At 30.9% G+C, this 25,844-nt stretch overlaps 1 protein-coding gene across 1 annotated transcript; it reads left to right on the top strand.

Annotated features, from left to right (window-relative positions):
* The first annotated feature begins 613 nt into the window (after positions 1–613).
* LOC119613966 lies at positions 614–1,382 on the top strand. Its single transcript, XM_037970046.1, has one exon. The coding sequence runs from the start codon at positions 750–752 to the stop codon at positions 1,260–1,262; it is 513 nt and encodes a 170-aa protein (XP_037825974.1). The 5' UTR covers positions 614–749; the 3' UTR covers positions 1,263–1,382.
* Positions 1,383–25,844: the final 24,462 nt, after the last annotated feature.

A 25,844-nucleotide genomic window follows, 5' to 3' on the forward strand; every position in this document is an offset into this window, starting at 1 on the left:
ACTGAACTAGAACTGAACTAGAACTGAACTAGAACAGAACTAGAACTGAATTAGAAATGAACTAGATCTGAACTAGCACTGAACTAGAACTGAACTAGAACTAGAACTGAACTAGAACTGAACTAGAACTGAACTAGAACTGAACTAGAACTGAACTAGAACTGAACTAGAACTGAACTAGAACTGAACTAGAACTGAACTAGAACTGAACTAGAACTGAACTAGAACTGAACTAGAACTGAACTAGAAGTGAACTAGAACTGAACTAGTACTGAACTAGAACTGAACTAGAACTGAACTAGAACTGAACTAGAACTAGAACTAGAACTGAACTAGAACTGAACTAGAACTGAACTAGAAGTGAACTAGAACTGAACTAGAACTGAACTAGAACTGAACTAGAACTGAACTAGAACTGAACTAGAACTGAACTAGAACTGAACTAGAACTGAACTAGAACTGAACTAGAACTGAACTAGAACTGAACTAGAACTGAACTAGAACTGAACTAGAGCTGAACAAGAACTGAACTAGAACTGAACTAGATTTCTGGTTAAAGTATGTCACAAAGAGTGACATACTTTAACCAGAAAACAAAGTAACCTTGGAAATATGAAAACAAAAATTTGTAATTAAATTTCCATCATACACATCAAGTGAAAATTTAATTTTATTTTGTGTATACAAAATTTTTAAATCTTTTATAAAAATTTTAATACAAAATTTTTAAGTTAAAATTCTGTAAAATAATGCCACCAGTAATTAAAGGAAAAGATGTCTTAAGTGCCCTTAACGAGCTAAAGACTCCTTCCAATTTAAACGAAATTGTGGATCACATGTCTGCCAAGTACGAAGCCAGCAAAACAGCTTTAGCAGCAGCAGTTAAAACTATTTTAGATGCAGGTGTGCAACATGGCTACATTGAGGAATCTGAGGACAAATATCGTACCGAATATAAGCCAACTGAGGAAGCGAAAGATAATCAGATGGAAATAAATCCTGCGGAGCCGAAACGTCAAGAATCTAATGAACAAGTAGAAGCCACAAAAAATAGAGAAATTGCTGTGAAAAATAAAAAGCAATGGACGTGGAAACGTCCTTATTTATTAAATTCTAGTGAAGACGAAAATGAAGATGAGGATGATGAACTACGAGATCAAGGAGATTGTTGTGGTTCTAGATATAGAAGACGTTCACGTAGCAGGGGTAGACATGGTAAAAGTCATTCACGTCGCCGTACCAGACGTCGAAGACGGGAATAGTTTTTAAAATTTTTGTTATTGGCATCTAATTTATGTTCTTTGTGATGTTTTGAGAAGGGTATGACTAAATTATATTTTAGACATTTTAATAAATTTTCCTGTTTATTTAGTTATACTTACTTTTAATTTTAGAGATACTTCAATTCAAACTTTTATTGTTTACCACAGCTTCTCGTTTCAATGCCAAACACTTGGCAACTCTTTATTTCCTCAATTCGCTGCAGTAAATTACAACAATAAAGTAATACATCCTTAACAAGAAACACATAATTTACTTGGGACACATAAATACTTTCCATATTATTTTCTAACTATCATCATAAGTGTACTTATATTATTAGAAGCATCCCTCCTAACACTCCCACATGCACACAAACAAACTCATATGAAAACACGCCAATTTGTAATTATTACAAGGACTTACTCACACACAGTCACACATACACTCTCATACAATTTGACAAATTTCTTCTTAGGGGACACATTTAGTTAAAAGAATTTCCATTACCTTAAGAACAGGATGAGGAGGAGCAGAAGGGGGAGGTATGGCATGAGGTAATTATAAACGCCCCATAAAACAAAATAAAAGAAAAGGACCAAAAGCTTAACATCCATATACACGAGAACGTTCTCTACAAATAAAATAAAGGAAGTAAAATTGGTATTGAAATACCTTGGCCATTAATGAAAATCGATGTTTAACTACTCGTATTCTTCTTCCCAGCTTCATTTTCCTTAAACCTATTAAATGTTTAACTGTTAATGAAACTCAATATTTTATATAATTGTACGTAGATTTTTTACTGTTCTTTTCGTTGTCCTGACTAATGTCCTTTTTATGTTTTCTTTTCTCCTCTTTCTTTTCTCCATTTATTTGTTGCTTTAACAATACTTAATACTTCATTGTAATGTGTTGAGGTGTTACCTTTAATTGCCAAAAACAATGAGAAAATAACGACTGGTAGTTTTTATGTTCTACATCCTTTGTATGTCCATAGTAGATCTTTGGAGTACAAAAAAGATTTATGTCATTTTATGTAGTTCGCGTTTAACAATTGGGTGGGGGTATGTGAATTGTTAAGAGGAAAAACAGTTTGGTTTGACATTTTGGAATGGAAGAGGCGTTTTTCGTTGAGAGACATAAACAACAGAACTTTGACATTTATTGCAGTTTGCAATTTCTGTTTATTTGGTAGAGAGGAAGTTTGTTGAAATAAACAGGAATAATGGAAAATTCTTACTCGTTAATAAAACTTTTCATGCCAAAGTAATCAAAATATTTACGGAATATTTACTTTTTTCATATGAAAGTCTATTTTTGAAAATTAAACGATCTTTATTAACGATCATTGATTTTTGAAATTGAGTCTGAACGGTAATTTTACTCAAATATCTTAAGTTTATGAAGTTCGTTTGGTATTGAAATTCCATTTTGTATTAGTCAAAATCCTACTGTCAAATTGTATAAGGAACGGTCAATAACTGAAAATAACTTTAACACTCAGTAGAGCAACGAAATTTAACATAAACAAGTTTTATAGGAACTAAAATCTGTCTGTCAAATATTACGATTATCGATCTCTCATATAATGTCTCCCTGGGATTAAAAATACCAATAGAACAATAAAATTCGACATAAACAAGTATTATAGAAATTTTTTAATGGAAGGATCCATCCTATAAGGTCCCCTTCAGAAAATGACCTAAACACTGATAACTTACTTAGAAAAGCATAGACACAAATGAAATTTAACATAAACGGTTTTATTGAAATCAAAATCTTTGACAAATTTTATGAGAAAAGGTCAATAATTGACCCTCTCTACTTCATCCTTATTATGCATGTCGTTGTTATTATTTGAGGATTCTGTTTTGGAACTGTCACCTGCTGTGGTTGAATACATCTTTCCCTTACTCCGTACACTTGTGTAAAAGGTACAAAACTAATGACCGAGGCGAAGACCACGTAAATCATAAATGCATTACACATACCAATCCATATCTAAAACAAGTAAGAAAGTATAGTATAGAAAGTATAGGGCGTGGCCGACCATATGATACCCTACACCAGTTATGAATATTAAATGCAGTGTGACCAGGTCTCAAAAATGTTGCGGCTAAATCCCATTCAAAATAATGCTAGAAAAAATGCTAAATTGATTTTAAAATGCCAAAAAAAAATGCTAAAATTTTTTAAGTGTTTTTATGAACAATTCATATTAATTTGTAACTGAAATTCATTGTAATTTATAACAAGTAAGAAAGGATATTCTGCCGTGGTTGACCATATGAGTATAAAATTTGATTTATTTTTCGTAATAAAGCATTTATGTTGAAGTGAACCTTGATTCCGATATATTTAAACTAATTTTCTGAGAAAGGCTTTATACATTTGTATATGTATGGGGGCTAGGTAAAATAAAGGACGGACTTTAACCATTTTTAAAAGGTTTTGTCATTGGATCAAAAAGCATACGTGCTTATTGTTTTGAAAATTTCAACCTCTACCAGACGGTCAGACTTACATGGCTTAATCGATTCAGAAAATGATTCTTAAACGATTAGTATACTCAAACGTAGTATAGTGGAGTAGGGTAAAAAATTAAGTTCAGTGGTATTAAGATAAACAGAAATGCTAAAAATTATTTCAAAATTTTTGTAAATTTAGCAATATGTAATGTCTCTAACTTTAAAATATTTCTGAATGCAAAAATTACATTAAAACTCTATTAATTACACTAGTTGGTCATGGTATAAAACCTATATGTGTTTTCGGAAGGAAAAGTATAATATTTCTAGTTTTACTTTTTATATAAACAATTTTATTTGTCTTCCTCAAAACACTTTAAAAATGGTTTTCATGTCACAAAAATATTGAAAATTCCGTTGAAATAATTTTAAATCTCGGTGAATAGATGTCAGGTTTATAACTCATACTTCCAAGATTTTTTCGGAAAAATATATATGAGAATGTATGAAATGAATTGAGAGATATATTCAAATCCGTAAGTTTGTAATTCTGGAATAAATTGTCAATAATATTTTCGAAATTTATGTATTTTTTTTAATTAAAAAAAAAACGTGATAACAAAATTACTAAAAATTTGGTAAAAATAAAAAGAACAGGAAGTAGGATGAGAAAGTCTTAATTATATATTATTGATTTTTTCAATACTTATTTTCAATAAATTAACAAGAACTCCTGAAGGATGATAAAAATTAAAACCTCTTTATTACGTATAGGAAAAAATAAAAAATGTTAATTAACCGTCATACATAGCCTTTTCCAAAATTATATGTTTCATTCCATGAGCAAACAAAAAGTATTAGTTTGTAAAATAGCGTACTGAACGTATTTGTAAAATATATGAAATCTCTTGAATTATTTCTATCACCTCGAATTTAAAAAAGCATTGGGTTCCAGAAAAATATTTTAGAATACAACATTGTATTGGCGTAATTTTAAGTTATTTATCTTCATGAATCTTTTTGCATTATTTTGAATTACAATGTAAATTATTACATTTCTCATATTTCTTGTTGCTTGTGTTTGGGTAGACATTTAATTCTGATTTTTTCCGGTTAAACCTATTTCCAATATAAATCTTTTTTGCAAAACTTTGTCTTTTTTTGTTTATTTACTAAAATTGCAAAAAAAGCTAAAAATGCTAAACATATTTTATAAAAATGCTAAATAAAATGCCAAATGCTAAATTAAAATTTTACAGCTAAATCAAAATAAAAAATGCTAAATCTAGCTGCAAAAATGCCAAAATGGTCACACTGATTAAATGTGATTTATTTTTCATAATAAAGCATTTATCTTCAATATTCCCTTGTTCCGATACATTTAAGGAATTTATGGATGAAAAACTAATTTTCTGAAGAGGCTTTATATGGGGGCTAGGGGCAAATATGGACCAAGCCCGATAAAATTTTGTGAATATATTTATATTTACATAATATTTTATTGTGCTGAATTTCATCGCGATATTTGTGTTTATAAGTTAATTTGGGACATTCAAGTAATTTTCTGATGGGAACTTTGTATGGGAGCTCGATCTATGGGGCCCGATCTTTATGAAATTTGGCAGGGTCATCAAGACTTCTATAAAAATTAGTTGTGCCGTATTTTATCGATATATCTGTATATTTAACACAATTATGAGCTCAGAAGCCCTTTTCGGGGGGTTCTGTTCTATGGGGTTAGGTGAAATAATGGACCGATTTTAATCATTTTCAATAGGCTTCGTCCTTGGGTCAAAGAAAGAGTGTGTGCCAAATTTCATCCAATTATCTTGAAAATTGCCACCTGTACCTTGCGCACAAGGTTTACATGGACAGCCAGCCAGACGAACGGACGGACATAGCTTAATCGACTCAGAAAACGATTCTAAGCCGATTGGTATACTTTAACGAATATTTTTGTATGTTACAAACATCAGCACAAATCCAATATACCCTCCCCACTGTGGTGTAGGGTATAAAAATGGTTATGGACCCTACTTGCATTCCATAGATCATGAACTCCAGTAACGTTTGCAAGGGAATACATTAGGAATTACCTAAATGGATTTTGAAATCTAATAATTTTAGTATAGTTTACCTCTTTTTGTCATGCACTTGATCTATTGTTTTCTACGGAAATCAGGAAATCAACTTTAATTCCGTTGCTCATGATCCCAAGAAGACGACTTATGATCAACTTAATAATACTCACCGTATTCACAAAGATACTTATGGTTTTATTTTTTAATGTTATTTTGTATAGAAAATTCCTATAATTCCTATAATAAACTATCAATAACTTTATGAAACGTTTATGAATACGGTTGTAAAAGTTTTTCTCAACAAACTTTTGCTTTAACTAAATGTTGTCGCTTAACTAAAAACAACGAAATAACAAATATTAAACAGTGGCCCCCAAAGAAAACAAGATATAAAAACATCACACCCCAAAATATGTATTTATCTTAGTTCATTATAAGCTCAGCAATAATTTTTACTCTAAATACTACAACTAATATTATCGTTATAAGAACATAGTGATTAAAATAGAACATAACATGTTGAACTAGTAGTAACGTAGTAACTATCTAAATCAGTGATGGGTAAAACAATTATTAAAATATTAGAATTAGAATGTATGTAGTAGTATCTCTAAAAATAGCAATTGAATGAAATTTTGTTGCAGAACTTATATTTATTTTTACCAGGAATATATAGAATTTCATAAAAGCCCCATGGCTGACCTATACTCACAGAACTTATGATGATGGCAACAACAGTAGAAACGACATAAAGGAATTAAGTTTTCTCTCATATCGCAGGACATAAATAATTAACAAACTTAAACCAAATGAATGATAAATATTATTTTGTTACTCACAAAATACAATCAGCTACAACAAAAATAATTCTTGATAAGTTCATTTAATATTTATGACAACTATATGAAAGATTTAAAAAAGGGATATATTTTTATATAACGAAAGGACTTATGGCACTTGTGTTGTATGTCATTACACGTATCAGTTGTGATTTACGGCTTAAATAAAACAAGCAATTCTTCATTTTTTTCGGTTTCTTTTGCTGTTTTGCTGTTTGTTTATTTTGGCCTACATCTCCTTCTATTTTCGTTTTTGATTACAAGTGATAAGAATTAAATAAAAGTGACCGTTAGTGATTTGCGGCGAAAGTGTAAAGGGAAATGTTTGAATCATAAGAGTTGCCATGAGGCAAACTTTTATTGAAAATAACTACAACACCAAGATATTTGAAGAGTTTTATATGGTTTTATGACAAATTCACCAACATTTAATTGGAAAAATTAAACTTATGCCATTTCACAAAACATTATCTATTGGCAACCCCCCAAAAGCTTCCCAGTCTCACAGCTAATAAAGTGCAGATATTTCCTGCAAATATGGAGACATTAGTCCTTTCGCTTTCAAGCACAAGTCATTGTTATTCTGTTGTCCAGAAAATTACTTTTCATATTTAATACATCATGATATGAGTTTCATAAGAAGCAAATGGAACTCACTCCTCAATGCATTTGTCCGAAAAAGGAAAGAAAAAAAATCGTAATAAATAATGACAAGTTCAATAAAGATTTATGACTTTTGCTTTTTTTTTTTTTTTTGCAAAGTGCGTGTGTTGTCCAGTACGCCTGGGAAATATTCGTATACATATTGTACAACATACAAGGACACATGAGACTTTCGATGTTTATGCAAGGAATCACTATCAGCTGATTGCAACAATAACAAAACTAAAATTATGTTTATCATTTTCATTTGCAAAATATACAAATATACATACATCCATTACATTAGGGTAGACTTATATTCTTTTAAAATTTTGGGTAGTTGAGGTTAGATCGAGTTATTCTAACGCTCGAGACTACTGACGAGTATATAGTCATGTCTATAGGTAATACTAAAATCGAGACTATTGGTGATATTATACCCCAGATTTAAGATTCTGCAGTCGAAACTATAGTCAGTTCTGTCTGATCGAGACTATGGACCATAATATAGTCAAGACTATAGGCAATTCTACATCATTATATACTAGTCGAGACTATATACGACTATAGACGATTCCATAGTCCATTGTTGAGAATATTGACTCCACTATGCACTGTATTTCATCCTTGTTGGGTTTAGATATATCGGAAACATTAACTGCATTCAAAGCCTGCGGTTGCGACTATAGATGATTCTATAAGTTATGCTCTGATCAATACCACAGACTATTTTCTAATCGAGGCTATAGACAAATCTATAGTAGAGACTTTAGAAGATTAGATATATAGGAAACATTAACTGTATTCAAAGGCTGAGGTTGCGACTATAGATGATTCTATAAGTTATGCTCTGATCAAGACCACAAACTATTTTCTAATCGAGGATATAGACAAATCTATAGTAGAGACTTTAGAACATTCTGTAATCGAGAATATAATACAGATGGAATTAGAGTACAGAGCATTGGAAATTCTTACAATTTTATAGTCAAAACTATAAATAACTCTATTGTGCGGACGATAGACAATTATATTGTTCAGACTATAAACTTTTATATAGTATAGACCAAAAAATACTATTCTGTAGTCAAAACTATTGGCGATACTATTGATAAGACTTTCAATACTCTCAATAAAAAAATCGTTACGACTATAGACGATTCTACACTGGAGACTATGGACAATTCTCCTATATAACATACGATTCTAAAGTTGAGACGATTCTATAGTTGAAAATATATACGAATCTTAAGTTGAAACTATAGTTGATTCCAGTGGAGACTACAGACGTTTCTCTAGTTGCAACTACAGCAGATACTTTGGTTAAGACAATAGACGATTAGAGAGTTAAAACTATTCCATAGTCGAGACTATTGATAATTCTCTACCATTTCAGAGTAGAGACGAAAGACAGTTTTCTCAATAGTATGGAATTGACGTTCTATTGTTCAAACTGTATACATTTCTATAATCGAGATTATAAACTATTGTGAATTCGGGACTATTGACGTTTTTATTATCGAGACTGTTAAAGATTTCATATCCGCGACTATAAACGATTCTGAACTCAAGACTATTCTCTAGTCGAGGTTATACATATACGATTCTAAAGCTGAAGTTATAGACCGAGACTATGGCCGATAATATATAGTGTACATATAGTGATAAACTAAAAAAGGTTTGATTTTTGATGACATATTTTTCACATATTTTCCATAAAAACCTTGAAATTAAAATGATACCACCCTAAGACCCCAACATGAGTTCATATATGAGTATGTATTCCCGCAAATTCATGTGGGTGTGTGAGACCATTCACATTTATTTTTATTTCAATGTATCAATACTAAAAATAACATACTTATTATTTATACGACTATGTTTATTTGTATATTTTTATTTTAGCCTTAAGCTTAATAAAAATAAACCAAATCGAAAAAAAATCCACCCTTAGCTACTAGCACTACAATTCTCATATCACATCTAAGTACCCGAATAAGGGTAAGTAATATTCATAACATTTTATTACACCTAACTACTGGTATCATTGAAAAACTACATTGTGACATGTGTCTCTAGTTATATTTATGACCAACACTTGACTTTAGTCACTTTCACTATTCATTTATGAATTTATGATGGGTTTGACTCTCTGTCCCATTACCCCAAGTGTCTCGTTGCTTATACCCACCTATAGTTTAGTTATTCATAGACCATCGGTTTACATACATGCATAAATAATTTTGTGAGTTGTGTTGCCATTTCCCTAAAGTCCATAAATTTTCATAAATTTTCTTGTTCATTTTTGCCAGATTTTGATCGATAACATTGTGTCAATTGATTAACTGTGTGTTTTATGATCTAATAATATGAATATGATGGAAATGTATGTACATTTTTATTCGTACTTTGGTTCCTGTTTAGATATGTATATTTTGTGTTTATTATAATGATGATGAATAATTCGAAGGGTAATAATATTTATGTGTTTGTTTATGAGTTAATTGTGTCACGTTTTGACCTAGAAAGTTGGGCTAAAAATAAATTTGTAAATCAGTAGGAAAAATGAGAAATTTTATATATAGATTCTTCTATATAATAGATTTTCAAACTCTCGCTATAGATTTGTCCGGACTATAGATTCCATTATAGTTTCCACAATTTATTCGTCCAAAGTCTCGACTATATAATTGTCTGCAGATTAGACTTTAGATTAATCTATAGTCTTCGCTACGTAATAATCTTTAGTTCCGACTATAGAATCGTTTGTTGTCTCGACTATAGAATTTTCTAAAATCGCCTATAGTATCGACTGTAGATTCGTCTAAAGTCTCGACTCTATATACGTCTAAATGGATTCATTCGTCTACTATGGATTCGTTTATAGTTTTGACTATAAAATCGTCTGAACACTCGACTATAGAATAGTCTAATGTCTAGTATTTAGTCTCAACTATAAATTCGTTTATAATCTCCACTATAAATTATTCACTACTATCGACCAAAGATTAATTTTTAAAGTCGTCTATGAAATCTTCTATTATAGCCCCTTCTATAAATTCTCGACTATTGATTCGTCTCTTCCCCAGGCCAATTAATAAATTAAATTATAGACTGTAATCTTTTACCGCTATTCTTTATTATCACAGCAAAAAGGTAAATTACACACGATTGAATAAATATACATACAAAAGGACTGATTTCCTTACAATTCTTTTGCAGTTTCCCTCTACTTAACTATACTCCTTAATTTATTCTAATAAAAATTGCAAAGCGATACTTTTTGTACCACAAAACCCATTTGAACTCTTTCATTTTTCCTGATTGTGGTTAACTCTATGACCATTACAATGAACACTATTGTATTTCAATAAAAAAAATTGTTATTTTTCCCATCAAATAAAACCGTCTAAACGAGTTGCCCCAAAGGGAAAGTAAATAAAATGCTTTAATATAGAAAAAGTCAATATAAAAGCGAAAAAAAAAACATGTGAACAACATAAAAGTTGGCAGGAAAATATAAAAATAACAATAGAAAGGCGCAAAAAACAAATGAACATCGACGTTTAACAATTGTTAAATATAAATTTCCTTTTTGCCAATCGCATGCTAAACCATACACAAACACATATTTGTAACAAGGATATGTAAGGGAATTTAAGTACTAAAAAACACCCACTCCCTACGGTGGAGTATATCACTACACAGAACAAGGACATACACACACATTCTAAAACATGAGAGTTGAGTAGATAAAAAACAATATTTAACCCACAAAAATATACTTAACATCAGCTTAACATCCATTAAGCTACTCATACAAAAGCTTTTCGCAAAAAAATAAGGATGTACACACAAATACTTATAAGGATTTAGACACTCACATGTATAAAACAATAAAAAATTATTGACATAACCCTGCAACACTTGGAAACAGTTTCGCGTTGGCTACGAATTTGCCAGTTTCATCTATACTATAGATATAGATAGATATAGATTATACAGGCACTGCTATACAAAAACTTGTAGCATTCTCAACAACAGAATCGACTATAGAATATAGTTGCAACTATTGGTTTTTCTATAGAATCCCGATTATGGAACTATTTATAGTCTTCACTATAGAATAGTTATTAAATATCGATTATGGAATTATATTAAATATCGACTATGGAATCGTTTATAGCCCCGAATATAGCACCTTCTCTATTTTCGACTATAGGTTTGTCTTCTGCATCGGCTATGGAATTGATTATAGTCTCGACTATAGACCTGTTAATAGTCTCGGCTATAGAACTGTCTATAGATTCGAATATCAAACTGTCTATAGTCTCTACTAATGAACTGCCTATTGTCTTCACTCTCTGTCGTCTCTACTATAGAACTGTCTATAGTCTTGACTATAGAACTATCTATAGTTTTAACTATAGAACTGTCTATAGTCTTGACTATAGAACTGTCTATAGTCTTGACTATAGAAATGTCTATAGTCTTGACTATAGAACTGTCTATAGTCTTGACTATAGAACTGTCTATAGTCTTGACTATAGAACTGTCTATAGTCTTGACTATTGAACTGTCTATAGTCTTGACTATAGAACTGTCTATAGTCTTGACTATAGAAATGTCTGTAGTCTTGACTATAGAAATGTCTGTAGTCTTGACTATAGAATTGTCTACAGCCTTGAATATAGAATTGTCTATAGTCTTGACTATAGAACTGTCTATGGTCTTGACTATAGAACTGTCTGCAGTCTTGACTATAAAACTGTCTATAGTCTTGACTATAGAAATGTCTGTAGTCTTGACTATAGAAATGTCTGTAGTCTTGACTATAGAATTGTCTACAGCCTTGACTATAGAATTGTCTATAGTCTTGACTATAGAATTGTCTATAGTCTTGACTATAGAACTGTCTATAGTCTTGACTATAGAACTGTCTGCAGTCTTGACTATAGAGCTGTCTATAGTCTTGACTATAGAACTGTCTATAGTCTTGACTATAGAAATGTCTATAGTTTTGACTATAGAACTGTCTATAGTCTTGACTATAGAAATGTCTGTAGTCTTGACTATAGAAATGTCTGTAGTCTTGACTATAGAAATGTCTGTAGTCTTGACTATAGAAATGTCTGTAGTCTTGACTATAGAAATGTCTATAGTCTTGACTATAGAAATGTCTGTAGTCTTGACTATAGAACTGTCTATAGTCTTGACTATAGAACTGTCTGCAGTCTTGACTATAGAACTGTCTATAGTCTTGACTATAGAAATGTCTATAGTCTTGACTATAGAAATGTCTATAGTTTTGACTATATAAATGCCTGTAGTCCTGACTATAGAAATGTCTATAGTCTTGACTATAGAAATGTCTATAGTCCTGACTATAGAAATGTCTGTAGTCTTGACTATAGAATTGTCTACAGCCTTGACTATAGAATTGTCCATAGTCTTGACTATAGAACTGTCTATAGTCTTGACTATAGAACTGTCTATAGTCTTGACTATAGAACTGTCTATAGTCTTGACCATAGAACTGTCTATAGTCTTGACTATAGAACTGTATATAGTCTTGACTATAGAACTGTATATAGTCTTGACTATAGAACTGACAATAGTCTTGACTATAGAACTGTCTATAGTCTGACTATAGAAACTGTCTATAGTCTTGACTATAGAACTGTCTATAGTATTGACTATTAAATTGTCTATAGTCTTGACTATAAAAATGTCTACAGTCTTGACTATAGAACTGTCTATAGTCTTGACTATAGAACTGTCTATAGTCTTGACTATAGAACTGTCTATAGTCTTGACTATAAAAATGTCTGTAGTCTTGACTATAGAACTGTCTATAGTCTTGACTATATAAATGCCTATAATCCTGACTATAGAAATGTCTATAGTCTTGACTATAGAAATGTCTATAGTCCTGACTATAGAAATGTCTGTAGTCTTGACTATAGAATTGTCAACAGCCTTGGCTATAGAATTGTTCATAGTCTTGACTATAGAACTCTCTATTGTCCTGTCTATAGAACTGTATAGTATTGACTATAGAACTGTCTATAGTCTTGACTATAGTCTTGTCTATAGTCTTGACTTATGAACTGTCTATAGTCTTGACTATAGAACTGTCTATAGTCTTGACTATAGAACTGTATATAGTCTTGACTATAGAACTGTATATAGTCTTGACTATAGAACTGACTATAGTCTTGACTATAGAACTGTCTATAGTATTGACTATTAAACTGTCTATAGAACTGTCTAAGTCTTGTCTGTAGTCTTATCTATAGAACTGTCTGTGGACTTGACTATAGAACTGTCTACAGTCGTGACTATAGAACTGTCTTAGTGTTGACTATAGAACTGTCTATAGTCTTGACTATAGAACTGTCTATAGTCTTGGCTATAGAACTGTCTATAGTCTTGGCTACAGAACTGTCTATAGTCTTGATTATAGAACTGTCTATAGTTTTGACTATAGAACTGTCTATAGTCTTGACTATAGTCTTGACTATAGAAATGCCTATAGTCCTGACTATAGAAATGTCTATAATCTTGACTGTAGAAATGTCTACAGTCATGATTATAGAAATGTCTATAGTCTTAACTATAGAATTGTCTATAGTCTTGACTATAGAATTGTCTACAGTCTTGACTATAGAATTGTCTATAGTCTTGACTATAGAATTGTCTATATCCTTGACTATAGAATTATCTATAGTCTTGACTATAGAACTGTCTATAGTCTTGACTATAGAACTGTCTATAGGCCTGACAATAGTACTATAGTTTTTGACTATTGAACTTGCCTATATAACTTGGTATAATCTTGACTATACAACTGTCTCTATAAAATCCGACAATAGGTTTGTCCTCAGTCTCGACTACAGATCTGTCTGAACTCGACTTTAGAATTGACTATATGTGTACTATAGAATTGTCATTAGTCTCAACTGTGGAACTGTCTATAGTCTCGACTATAGCACTGTCTATAGTCTCGACTTTAGAACTGTCTATAGTATCGACTGTAGAACTGTTTATAGTCTCGACTATAAAACTGTCTATAGAGTCGACTACAGAACTGATGGGCTTCAATAGACTTTCTCAAAAAACTTAAAACACCACCAGAAGATATTTAAACACATGAAAAAACAATTTTCGTTCTTTAATCTTTAAACGTTTAAGTGATTGAAACAAAATCTACCTATTTCTTTCCATAAGGGAGAAAAAAAATTTGGCAATAACAATAACGGAAATGCTAAAAAAACACAAATATCATAAAAATAAATGTCACATGTAGCTAAACATTTCGTTATGGTATAACACACCAGCCCCTTTAAGCGTTTCTTTCTTTAAGGTTTTATTGTCGAAATTACTTTTTTTGGTTTTTGGCAAATTGTCATTTATGGTAATAATTTAGCATGGAATAAATATGTTAGAAATTCTTTTAATGCCAAAAGGTGTCGGAAGTTTTGACATATAAAACAATTTGCAAAAAATTGTCATATTTCTCTGGGGGGTTTAAAAAATTACATTTATTTTTATGAATATAAAATTCTGGTAGAAGGTTAAAAGGATGCGGATTTTATTTAAATATTTAAGTTAAGGTTGAATATTAAAAAGTTTAGAGGATATTTATTGTGAAGATATGCATACATACAAATGTATGTGAGTGTAGTTAACATACAAAAGTGGGTAAATTGTAATAATGTTACTAGATTAGTTCCTGGTTGTTAATTGGATGAAATTTTTAATTTTGAGAATGTCGAGAATTTCGCCCTATATTACTCTGGAACATTATTTAAATATAGATATCACTTTAAAAACTTTAACTAATCGTTTCTGGTAGTATTTTAACGGATTTTCAAAATATGTTTTTGGAAAATATATACATAAATATGTAGACTACAAAACATCCTGTATAAACAACACTCCCACATACCCACAAGCCAAAACAAGGATGTATTTCATAATTAACATTTAACTGGAGATTTGCTAATGAAAATTAAAAAAAAAAAACATATTGAAAAGAAAGAAAATATGTTAACAAATTTTGTTGGTTACAGGTAAAATATTAAAAAATACAAACATTGAATAAACATTTAAATAAAACCTTTACAACATTTAACAAACACGAACCATTGCAATGTTTTTCCACATGAAGTAAATTTCCCTGGAGGGCTTATAACAACAGAAAAATGAAAGCGAAAACGCACAAATTAATATGTCAAGCAACTAAAAGAGTTGAGTTCAACATTCCAATTATGTTTAGGGTTAAAAAAGCAAAAACAGCAACAACAACATATTTACTTTGTACTACATACATAAATATAAAACTTTTTCTGTCAGCTCTGCCTAATTATGCAACATTTTTACTTTGTTTTTGTTGTTGTTTCCAAAAAGAAAAAAATTATAAATTCCGTATTGGGATAAATATTGTTATTTTTATTATAAGCTAAATTTGTTTAAAAGGAAGAGGACTTAATCAGGAAACAATGCAGGAAGTATTGTATTAATTTTTATCCTGTCTCTCTTTGGGGACAATATTTTCCTTTTCTTTTTCAATGTTTTCATTTCCTGTTGTATGCCTTCGAGGTCTAATATTAAATTAATGAAAATTATGTTTTCTATTTTTAATTTTCAACTCTTTACTTTCTTTATGCCTTGTAAAGTAACATTAGCCAAAAGAGTTAAATGTTTGGTGTTAATAGAAGTGTATTTAAAAAATTATGAAAATGTCCCTTTTTTCTGTTTTTAGTTGGTAATGGTTTAAGTACCTTAAGAGTTGTTGAGAATATAATTAAAATTTTGCCATCTACGAAAAGTTTTTGAATTATCAATAGAACAGTTTTTTTGTTTAGGGCGCGGGTAATAGATAATTAAAAATTTTAAGGTAAAAGTTATTTAATATTTATGAGAATTTCTTTGCTGTTGATGTTTTATTAAAGTCGTAAAGGATTATGTGTTATGCTAATAGTAAATGAAGGCAAAATGACAGAAATTATGCTTCTTAAGGGACGTTAATGCCTTTAAAATATTTGACTGTAGACTATACACAGTTGAGTAGTTATAGTACATACTATAGCCAATTTTACGCTGAGACTATAGTCAGTTTATAGTCGAGACTATAGACAGTTGTATAGTCGGGACTGTCGATAGTTCTACAGTCGATACAACATATAGTTCTATAGTCGAGACTATAGACAATCGAGACTGTAGACAGTTCTATAGTTGAAACTTAAGACAGTTTTATAGTTAGACTATAGACAGTTCTTAGTTGAGATTATAGGCAGTACCATAGTCGAGACTATGACATACAAATGTATAGTAAACGCTATAGTCAATTCTAGAGACTATAGACAGCTATATAGGCGAGAGTGTAGACAGTTCTATAGTTGAGACTATAGACATTTCCATAGTTGAAACTGTAGACAATTCTATAGTCGATACTTTAGAAAGTTCTATATAGACAGATCTTACTCGAGACTGTCGACAGTTGTAAAGTCGAGGCTGTCGACAGTTCAACAGTCGAGACAACATATAGTTCTATAGAGAGTTGTATAGTTCAGACTATAGACAGTTCAATAGTCGAGACTATAGACAATTCTATCGTCGAGCCTGTAGACAGTTCTATAGTTGAGAATTAAGACAGTTTTATAGTTGAGGCTATAGACAGTAATTAGCTGAGACAGTTCCATAGTCGAGACTACATACAAATGTATAATAAATGATTTAGTCAATTCTAGAGACTATAGACAGTTATATAGTCCAGACTATAGACAGTTGTAAAGTCGAGCCTGTCGACAGTTTTACAGTCGAGACAATATATAGTTCTATAGTGACACTAAAGAGAGTTGTATAGTTCAGGCTATAGACAGTTCTATAGTCGAGACTATAGACAATTCTATCGTCGACACTGTAGACAGTTCTATAGTTGAGATTTAAGACAGTTTTATAGTTGAAACTATAGACAGTTCTTAGTTGAGATTATAGACAGTGCCATAGTCGAGACTACATACAAATGTATAGTAAACGCTATGGTCAATTCTAGAGACTATAGACAGTTACATAGGCCAGACTATAGACATTTCTATAGGCGAGAGTGTAAACAGTTCTATAGTTGAGACTATAGATATTTCTATAGTTGAAACTGTAGACAGTTCTATAGTTGATACTTTAGAAAGTTCTATATTAGTGACTATAGACAGATCTTACTTGTGACTTGTGTATAGTCGAGACTGTCGACAGTTGTAAAGTCGAGGCTGTCGACAGTTCTACAGTCGAGACAACATTTAGTTCTATAGTCGAGACTATAGAGAGTTGTATAGTTCTGTATAGACAGTTCTATAGTCGAGACTATAGACAATTCTATCGTCGAGACTGTAGACAGTTCTATAGTTGAGAATTAAGACAGTACTTAGCTGAGATTATAGACAGTTCCATAGTCAAGACTATATATGCAAATGTATAGTAAATACTATTGTCAATTCTAGAGACTATAGACGGTTATATAGTCCATACTATAGAGGCTATCGACAGTTCTACAGTCGAGACGACATATAGTTCTATAGTCGAGACTAAAGAGAGTTGTATAGTTCAGACTATAGACAGTTCTATAGTTAAGACTTAAGACAGTTTTATAGTTAAGACTATAGACAGTTCTTAGTTAAGATTATAGACAATTCTGTAGTCGAGACTATATACAAATGTATAGTAAAGGCTACAGCCAATTCTAGAGACTATAGACAGTTATATAGTCCAGACTTTAGAGAGTTCTATTGATGAGAGTGTAGACATTTTTATAGTTGAGACTATAGAAGGTCGTGACTATAGACAGATCTTACTTGAGACTATAGACAGTTCTATATTCAAGACTATATACAGTTGTATAGTCGAGGCTATAGTCCATTCTATAGTAGATACTATATTCAAGACTACAATTCTATAGCCGAGACTATAGACAGTCGTAGTGTCTATAAATAGTTATATAGTGGAAACTATAAACAATTCTATAGTCGATACTGTATACAGTTTGATTAATAGTTCTATAGCCCAAACTATATACAGACTATAGTCAAGGCCATATGCATATGGTCGAGACAATAGACAGATCTATAGTTGAGCCAATATAATCGAGAATATAATCAAGACTATAGACAGTTATGCAGTCGATGCTATATATAGCTTGATAGTCTTGTATATAAGCAGTTCTGTAGTTGAGATTATAGACAGTTCTATAGTCGAGAGATAGCTGTTGTTTCCAATAAAATTTTTCGGAATTCTTATAATTAAAAATATCCCCAAGTAGGACTTGAACTCGAGCTTAAATGTGAAAATTTAAATATTTTAATTCATATAAAGTTTTATTTCTGAACAGGGGTATGCGAATTTCTCTAAATTAATCAAAGAGTAGATAAGGCGAAATAGAATTGAAACACTTATGGGGTCTAAATGGGAAGACAAAATGTGTTGTTTGTGGATATAGTTTATTCTTTAAATATCTTTTGAATTTCCTAATATATTTATAAAACTCAAAAACAACCTCAAAATGTTTAGCAGATTTTGAGGTCTACATTAAAATGTAATACATAGTTTCTAAAATTACACACTAATTTTACAATAATGAACTTGTCTTTCCACATTATAAAATACTTAAAAAACAAAGATTTCTGTTAATAAAATTAAATGATAATTGCTACCATATTATAGAGCTTTGAAAATAAAATAAACTACTATTAAAATTATGAAACAAAAATCAACTACTGCCCTAAAGCTAAAAATGTCTTTAACCTTTTTACCAAATTAGAAAATCCTTAAGAAAACTCTATATAAAAACCCCAAAAGAAATAAAACGTCTCGACATTTAAACCACAAACGAGCAGAACAATAAATTCAAAACCACACATATGTTTTCATGGTAAACACATACATACACCCAAACAACTTAAATATTTCAAAAATCCTAAAAAAGCAGCTCACATCCTAACACTCCAACACTTATACAAGGATAATGGAAATTCTTAAGAGAAAAGATTTTTATGTATGAATATGGCCACACACAAATGTAGTTTAATGCTTTAAGTAAATATTTTTCTTTTTTGAAATCCTACATCCCCCCCAAAAGCTTACCACTACTTCAACAAAGATTTACTTTATGTGTGATTGTATTCCTTTTTCTGTGGCTGTTTTAACTTTAAATTGGCTTAAAATACGCTTAAGAGAATCATGTTTCTATACATAAGCATTTGGAGGGGAAACTCCAAGATTCTCGTTTTGTTATGTTAAAAAGAATGAAATGTGTCTTTGTACTTTTTGTGGGTTTTCTTAAGTGAATTAAACTTTTTATGTGATATTTACCTTAAAAATCATAAAAAAGGAAATCAAATTGTTTTTGTATCTATTTCCGGTTGAAACGCAAAAAAAAAGTTTAAAGTCACAAAAAGGCATTTTTCCACTTGTTTTAACAAAATAAACACGTGCGTTTTCTTGGAAATTTTTTTTATTGTCGGTAGAGTGATACTTGATGGTGTGATGTATGGAATTTTAATCAATTGTGGGAATTGTTTTTTATTTATTTATTAAAGTAAATGTGTGGGTTATATTAAATTTTTAAATTTTTGAACAAATCCGAAGAAGGACATGTGATATAAAAATCAATATATAATGATTAACATCTTTTGAAAAGATAAAACAGGATTTAAAGAGTAAATTTTGTGAACTTTTTACCTAAATGTAGAATTTAAGCAAACTCAGTTCATATTTGGTAAATCGCTCTTTTTAATAAAGTTCAGTAATAACTTTAGTTGTCAGTTAACTTTAGTTAATCTACAATATTTTTTCTCAATACTTTTTTACAAGTTCTTAAACAACTTGATAATTGACATTATCAAGTAAATAACACTAAAAACATTCGCATCATCACTATAATCGACCTAAAATGACTGCAACCCAATTAAGCTTGAACAATAATAAACTTTTGGTGGTCAAATAAGAACTTTGACCAGTACAACAAACAAAATAACAAATATTTACTACAACAACAACAACAAAACAACCTAAATCAAGCAAACATCTCGGAACAGACAATAAAGTCCGGTGACATGTGAGAAATAGAAAGAAAAGTCAATGCTTCCGTTTGGCAAAAAGGAAAAATAAACTTTTCTGACAAAAATTAAAAGAAAAAACTTTTCTGCCAAAAGATTCTTGGAGTTTTGCACATGTAGTATAAATATTTAGAAATCAACCAACCATTCTTACAAAACACCAGTTAAGAAAAAAAATACTTAGATCCTTCTTAAGGATCTCCCCTTCAATATAAGGATGGATAGAATTTGTTGTCTGCTCCATGGGTTTATGTTTTTCTTAAGATTGTGGTGACCTCGGGGTGTTAAACTATGTGACTTTGCAATTTTAGTTCAACGAAGCGTATTAAGTGCTAAAACATACACTCATACAATAAGAAAATAAATTCATTGTAAATACTTACAACAACTTCTATTCCAAGTAGAATTTTCTTTCGTTTACTGTTCAAAAAGTCTTCCCGCTTTCGTTTCTAAGGATATCTCTAACTATTTGTACACTGAATTTGAGGAAAGAAATGAAAAATTCTATTTCATATTTAGGGTGTGGCATGCCAATCTTGGTAAAGAGCAAAAGTGCCAGAAGTTGTAATTGTAGAATTGTAAAACGTGACACAGCACATTGTTTTTGTATTAGTTTTTCGCAGCCAGGACATTTTTGCTTTTATGTGTGTGTGTAGTCTGTGATTTATAATAATTTCTGTTCTCTATTTTTGCAACTGACATTTAATTAACTGTGTACGAGGAAAATGGGTGGGAGGAGATGACCGAGTTTGGCTGATGGGGAAATAGTGTTTGGTATTTTCCGTTAAGTATGAGTTGACATCTAAGTGACAGTCATTTTATTACAACCAACATAATGATGACTAATTTTGTTTTTTTTTTGTTTTTGTGAAAAATCGAAATTGAAATTCTCCAAGGATTCCTTTACGACAGTTCTAACGAGGAATTGTAATTTTAACTAGTAATAAAAACCAAATGTCATACCGAGATAATTACGAAAAATTATAGTTATATGTCTACAAATCTTGAAAACATATAAAATTTAAAAGAAGTTGAAATTTACAATGTGCCAGGAATTTAGTATTTTGTGTTTTAAATTACAATAGTGAAGTTTGCGCCATCAACTTTGAAACTAATGATTTAATACCAATCGACCATTTGGACACCTTTAGAGAACAAATATGATAGTATGAGAAATCATATTTTAGTTCAGTTCTAGTTCAGTTCTAGTTCAGTTCTAGTTCAGTTCTAGTTCAGTTCTAGTTCAGTTCTATTTCAGTTGTTCAGTTCTAGTTCAGTTCTAGTTCAGTTCTAGTCAGTTCTAGTTCAGTTCTAGTTCAGTTCTAGTTCAGTTCTAGTTCAGTTCTAGTTCAGTTCTAGTTCAGTTCTAGTTCAGTTCTAGTTCAGTTCTAGTTCAGTTCTAGTTCAGTTCTAGTTCAGTTCTAGTTCAGTTCTAGTTCAGTTCTAGTTCAGTTCTAGTTCAGTTCTAGTTCAGTTCTAGTTCAGTTCTAGTTCAGTTCTAGTTCAGTTCTAGTTCAGTTCTAGTTCAGTTCTAGTTCAGTTCTAGTTCAGTTCTAGTTCAGTTCTAGTTCAGTTCTAGTTCAGTTCTAGTTCAGTTTAGTTCAGTTCTAGTTCTCGTTCAGTTCTAGTTCAGTTCTAGTTCAGTTCTAGTTCAGTTCTAGTTCAGTTCTAGTTCAGTTCTAGTTCAGTTCTAGTTCAGTTCTAGTTCAGTTCTAGTTCAGTTCTAGTTCAGTTCTAGTTCAGTTCTAGTTCAGTTCTAGTTCAGTTCTAGTTCAGTTCTAGTTCAGTTCTAGTTCAGTTCTAGTTCAGTTCTAGTTCAGTTCTAGTTCAGTTCTAGTTCAGTTCTATTCTGTTCAGTTCTAGTTCAGTTCTAGTTCAGTTCTAGTTCAGTTCTAGTTCAGTTCTAGTTCAGTTCTAGTTCAGTTCTAGTTCAGTTCTAGTTCAGTTCTAGTTCAGTTCTAGTTCAGTTCTAGTTCAGTTCTAGTTCAGTTCTAGTTCAGTTCTAGTTCAGTTCTAGTTCAGTTCTAGTTCAGTTCTAGTTCAGTTCTAGTTCAGTTCTAGTTCAGTTCTAGTTCAGTTCTAGTTCAGTTCTAGTTCAGTTCTAGTTCAGTTCTAGTTCAGTTCTAGTTCAGTTCTAGTTCAGTTCTAGTTCAGTTCTAGTTCAGTTCTAGTTCAGTTTCTAGTTCAGTTCTAGTTCAGTTCTAGTTCAGTTCTAGTTCAGTTCTAGTTCAGTTCTAGTTCAGTTCTAGTTCAGTTCTAGTTCAGTTCTAGTTCAGTTCTAGTTCAGTTCTATTTCAGTTGTAGTTCAGTTCTAGTTCAGTTCTAGTTCAGTTCTAGTTCAGTTCTAGTTCAGTTCTAGTTCAGTTCTAGTTCAGTTCTAGTTCAGTTCTAGTTCAGTTCTAGTTCAGTTCTAGTTCAGTTCTAGTTCAGTTCTAGTTCAGTTCTAGTTCAGTTCTAGTTCAGTTCAGTTCAGTTCAGTTCTTAGTTCAGTTCTAGTTCAGTTCTAGTTCAGTTCTAGTTCAGTTCTAGTTCAGTTCTGTTCAGTTCTAGTTCAGTTCTAGTTCAGTTCTAGTTCAGTTCTAGTTCAGTTCTAGTTCAGTTCTAGTTCAGTTCTAGTTCAGTTCTAGTTCAGTTCTAGTTCAGTTCTAGTTCAGTTCTAGTTCAGTTCTAGTTCAGTTTCTAGTTCAGTTCTAGTTCAGTTCTAGTTCAGTTCTAGTTCAGTTCTTAGTTCAGTTCTAGTTCAGTTCTAGTTCAGTTCTAGTTCAGTTCTAGTTCAGTTTTCTAGTTCAGTTCTAGTTCAGTTCTAGTTCAGTTCTAGTTCAGTTCTAGTTCAGTTCTAGTTCAGTTCTATAGTTTTCAGTTCTAGTTCAGTTTCATATTCTAGTTCAGTTCTAGTTCAGTTCTAGTTCAGTTCTAGTTCAGTTCTAGTTCAGTTCTAGTTCAGTTTCTAGTTCAGTTCTAGTTCAGTTCTAGTTCAGTTCTAGTTCAGTTCTAGTTCAGTTCTAGTTCAGTTCTAGTTCAGTTCTAGTTCAGTTCTAGTTCAGTTCTAGTTCAGTTCTAGTTCAGTTCTAGTTCAGTTCTAGTTCAGTTCTAGTTCAGTTCTAGTTCAGTTCTAGTTCAGTTCTAGTTCAGTTCTAGTTCAGTTCTAGTTCAGTTCTAGTTCAGTTCTAGTTCAGTTCTAGTTCAGTTCTAGTTCAGTTCTAGTTCAGTTCTAGTTCAGTTCTAGTTCAGTTCTAGTTCAGTTCTTAGTTCAGTTCTAGTTCAGTTCTAGTTCAGTTCTAGTTCAGTTCTAGTTCAGTTCTAGTTCAGTTCTAGTTCAGTTCTAGTTCAGTTCTAGTTCAGTTCTAGTTCAGTTCTAGTTCAGTTCTAGTTCAGTTCTAGTTCAGTTCTAGTTCAGTTCTAGTTCAGTTCTAGTTCAGTTCTAGTTCAGTTCTAGTTCAGTTCTAGTTCAGTTCTAGTTCAGTTCTAGTTCAGTTTAGTTCATTTCTAGTTCAGTTCTAGTTCAGTTTCTAGTTCAGTTCTAGTTCAGGTCTAGTTTCAGTTTAGTTCAGTTCAGTTATAGTTCAGTTCAGTTCAGTTCTAGTTCGTTCTAGTTCAGTTCTAGTTCAGTTCTAGTCAGTTCTAGTTCAGTTCTAGTTCAGTTCTCAGTTCAGTTCTAGTTCAGTTCTAGTTCCGTTCTAGTTTCGTTCTAGTTCAGTTCTAGGTTCAGTTGCTAGTTCAGTTCTAGTTCAGTTCAGTTCAGTTTCTAGTTCAGTTCTAGTTCATTCTAGTTCAGTCTAGTTCAGTTCCTATTTCATTTCTAGTTCAGGTCTAGTTCAGTCCAGTACAGTTCTAGTTCAGATCCATGCACTTCAAACCTACTGATTGACTCAGTTCGAAGAACTGTTCTGTTTACGCTTTAATAGTCCAAAACGAAATTCTCCGAGATATATCGTAAAATGGTCAGGATATAAAATCTAAACTAACTTTATTTTAAAGAATTGTATTTTTAGTAACAATATATTTGTTCAATTTAAGTTTAATTGAAAAATGCCTTAACAAATAACTTTGAAAAACATACTTTAAAACAATTTCAAGCTAAAAACATAAAAACTAAATTCTTAAAATGTAGAATTCTTTTTATTAAAAAGTACATTGAAAGATGAATTAAATTCAATTGTAAGTATGTGTAAGTTTAAAAACTCATTCACATTTTGAGTAGAACAAACAAATTGTATACTTTATATGCATGTTTTTTTTTTCTTCTTTTCTGTCGACAGAAATAACTTTACAATTTATAAATTGATTCTGCTATTTTATGTTTGCATCCTTCAAAAGATTATTTGAGTGAAAAAAAAGAATCATCTTTGGCATCTGGTATATTACTTTTGTACAACTACTTAGGATTTAGTAGGACTGTTGGCATAAGAATTTGCCAACTAACCCCTGTTTAAAGTGATTTTGAAAGAAAGTCTTGTATTAAGTTCTTTATAGTGTTTGTTAAGTAAAGTAAAGTATGTATTTGTAGAAAACGATGATGTGTTTAATTGGATTGAGGAAATGTAACATTATAATGTTTAATATAATGCAATAGAACTAAATATGAACTTGAATTTATTGCACATATTGTTGCACTATGTTGATAGAAAATTATACCCCGAATTCAGTATCTTGGGTGGAAAATTTTTTACTACAAATGTTAATTAAAAATCACTCTATTTTTTGTTTGTTTTTAATACAAATTTTCAAAATAATTTTTGTTTTTTTTTAAGATAAATTTAATTCTATATTGGTATGATATTTAAACATATGTTTCATCTGTAGTTCTTAAAGTATTCGTTGTAACCTAACACTTTATTTCTTGCAATTTTTGCAATAACATTTTCCTTTTATGTTTCTTTATTTCCATTTTTTTTATTTTTGCAAAATTTCTTAAATAAAGGTAATAAGAGATAGAAATTTCTAATAAACGAAAAGCAAGACTTTCAATTTCTTAAATTTTGTAAAATAAAGAAATACCAATCGTAACGTAATGTAACGTACCTTAACGCGTAATGTAAAGAAAATCATCATAAAAATAATAAAAATCGTGTTTATGACAGTCATAAATGTTAATGTGACAAACGTTTTTGTCTGCATTTCCGAACTTTTGGGGTGCGTTTCTCACCAGATACTGTTCATTTTATTATTTTATGTCAAAATATTGTTTTTAACTGTCATATAATTTCTTTTAATGTGGAATCTTTTTCCTCTTAGTGTTTCTTGATTCGTCTGACATCTGGTTTTTAATGCTACAAAAGAAAGAGGATTTTGGATATTAGGCATTAATATCATATACTTATAACATACATATACGAGTTTATAAAAATCCGGTAAAAAGCAATTTACACGTAGATTCATTTTATTCCATTTCACCTGCACAGATACATTTTTATTGTATCTGTTAGCCACATATGCTTG

Source organism: Lucilia sericata, unplaced genomic scaffold (assembly GCF_015586225.1).
Source record: "Lucilia sericata isolate MDLA Ls3-8-SP2 unplaced genomic scaffold, ASM1558622v1 Contig002465F_arrow, whole genome shotgun sequence".
NCBI lineage: Eukaryota > Metazoa > Arthropoda > Insecta > Diptera > Calliphoridae > Lucilia > Lucilia sericata.